This window comes from Nematolebias whitei, chromosome 14 (assembly GCF_014905685.2).
Source record: "Nematolebias whitei isolate Nwh7 chromosome 14, NemWhi1, whole genome shotgun sequence".
Taxonomy (NCBI): domain Eukaryota; kingdom Metazoa; phylum Chordata; class Actinopteri; order Cyprinodontiformes; family Rivulidae; genus Nematolebias; species Nematolebias whitei.
The window spans coordinates 40943930-40946285 of NC_056511.1; the positions used below are offsets into that span (position 1 = coordinate 40943930).

Here is a 2356-nt window from a genome sequence, read left to right on the forward strand (position 1 = left end):
GTTAATTGAGAGGCACGTAGCTAATGACAAGCAAGTTGGAGGATTGAAGAAAATGTATATTGACTTTTTTTAATTTTACAAATCGGTAACATTAAACTTTCCTGTCTGTTCAGCAAAATATGCTGCGCAGTTGATCCCTGCTTCTTGGGTCTCCTCTGGTTGTGAGCCAAGCACAGCTAAGATCTCTGCAGACGACTAGGCGTTCCTAACGGGAGGCGTATCTCAAGAGCGACTCCTGATTGGATGAAACAAAACAAGCGTTACTCAAGGGCCACATCTGATTGGACGAAGGTATCAGAAGACGGCAGGCAGGTTGTGTGTTTTTTTTAATTATTATTATTATTGAAAATTTAAAGACATAGAAAACTTCTGGTTGTTAACCAGTCGTCAACATCAATAATACAAACAAAATGCCAGAGGGGACATGAAACGGTGATGCACGGAGGTTCAGGCAGATTGTGTGAGCTGGTTCGACGTGAGCGGCGTCTCCATAACTTTTCTTTCTGCCTCTTTTAACACAGAACTTCTGGTTACATTTCAAAATAAAAGCAACATAAATGGGTAGTGGGGAAGGCTAATTATTATTTTTAATACCTAGCCATAACATAAAAAAAAATGTTCTGGTTGTTGAATAAAGTGAAAATAGTTACAATCAATTCATAAAGAAAGAAAAATAAAGTAACCAAATAATAATGATACTTAAACTGGCTTTGGAACAAAGGATGTTTCCTTTAACTTCACATTTTCTTGTTCAACCTTTTAAATCAGTCACTGCAGATGAGTGATTGTCAGTTTCTGCAAGATTTCTGTAACCGGAGCAGGTATTTCTGTTTACTGGTTAACTTCCTCTGCTGTCTCACAGTTTAAGGGTCAATCCTACTCCATGTTTCAGCTCCTTTCATACATCAGATCTCACAGAAGAACTTTGTTTTGGGCCATTATCTCGTTACAGGACTCACGATCTTTAATTGAGACCAGACTTTTTGACAAATAGTTTCGCTTCAGATGCTTCATATTTCATTGTACCCAGACCACACTCAAACCAACCTGTGTCAGGTGCAGCCTACAACCAAGAACAAAAGAGAATCTTCTTGTGTTTGACATCAGATATAACGCTGGTTCTTAGAAACCTTCAGTTTTAAAAAAGAGCTGACGTAACTTACCTAAAGAGCAGCAAATACAGCTAACCAATCAGTGTTTGTCCTCTAGAAATGCCCACTTTCAGTCTGCAGAGAACCCCTTCTCCAGTCAAGTGTGCAGCACGGCCATGACTTGATAGTAGTCCGCATGCGCCCTCTGTTGCATACATTGTACAATTACACCATTTGCAAATAAGGACACGACTGGTTCCCAGCATCTTAGGGGTGAAAATTAGAAGTGTATATCGGCGCATAATGAGCTAATGACGTGTCCCCAGACACCTATCAGCTTAAAATATCAGACCCCTTCGGATATATCAGTTGAGCTCTACTTTAAAGTGTTCTGAGTTTAATCTCAGAATCCTCAGGGAAATGAGGGTAAAAACCAAATCGGTGTGGCCCTAATCCTTGTTTATCTGATTCCGATATGTTAAACGTCCAACTTCAGCTGGTCAAACTGGTCAGTGTTAAAATCGGCCAATCCTGGTCACCTCCTGATTTAACTGGCTGCATCTGTACTTTCTCATTTAAGTTTCAAAGCCGGCACCACACTGGGAAGGAACGGCCGTCATCAACGGTGAATTCAAGGAGCTGAAGTTGTCCGACTACAAGGGAAAATATCTCGTCTTTTTCTTCTATCCTTTGGACTTGTAAGCCACCGTCTGAGCCGCCTGTGACATAATCGTTTTTTACTTTACGTGCTGCTGAACGTTGGAATATTAATGCAGCTGTTTTCTGTTGCAGCACATTCGTCTGTCCCACTGAGATTATTGCATTCAGCGACCGTGTGCACGAGTTTCAGGCCATTAACACGGAAGTGGTCGCCTGCTCGGTGGACTCCCAGTTCACCCACCTATCCTGGTGTGTTTGCTGCTCCAGACATCCAGACTTTGCGGTTTAGTTTTCTAAAACTCAACTATGACTTGTCTACAGCGTCTTATTGCTCACTATATTTATTATAGTATAGTGTAGTATTATATATTTATTATTGCGCATGCATCAGGACGTTACTATATTTATGTTTTCAACAGGATTAACACCCCGAGGAAACAGGGCGGACTTGGACCGATGAAAATCCCTCTGCTGTCTGACCTCACTCACCAGATTTCTAAAGACTATGGAGTGTACTTGGAGGACCAGGGCCACACACTGAGGTCAGCCACACGCTCGTTTATGTCTGTGATTTTATTTCTTCATTTTGGTTAAGTCAATAATTT

The 2356-nt window shown here is 41.2% G+C and overlaps 1 protein-coding gene across 1 annotated transcript in view; it reads left to right on the plus strand.

The window, feature by feature from the left end:
- Window positions 1–2345, plus strand: part of LOC119420317 (peroxiredoxin-4-like) — a 5965-nt gene extending 3620 nt beyond the window's left edge. The window contains exons 2-4 of the mRNA XM_037687706.1: window positions 1672–1789; window positions 1884–2000; window positions 2171–2345. Of these exons, the coding sequence (XP_037543634.1) occupies window positions 1672–1789; window positions 1884–2000; window positions 2171–2345 (410 nt within the window). The remainder of the gene's footprint in view (window positions 1–1671; window positions 1790–1883; window positions 2001–2170) is intronic.
- Window positions 2346–2356: the final 11 nt, after the last annotated feature.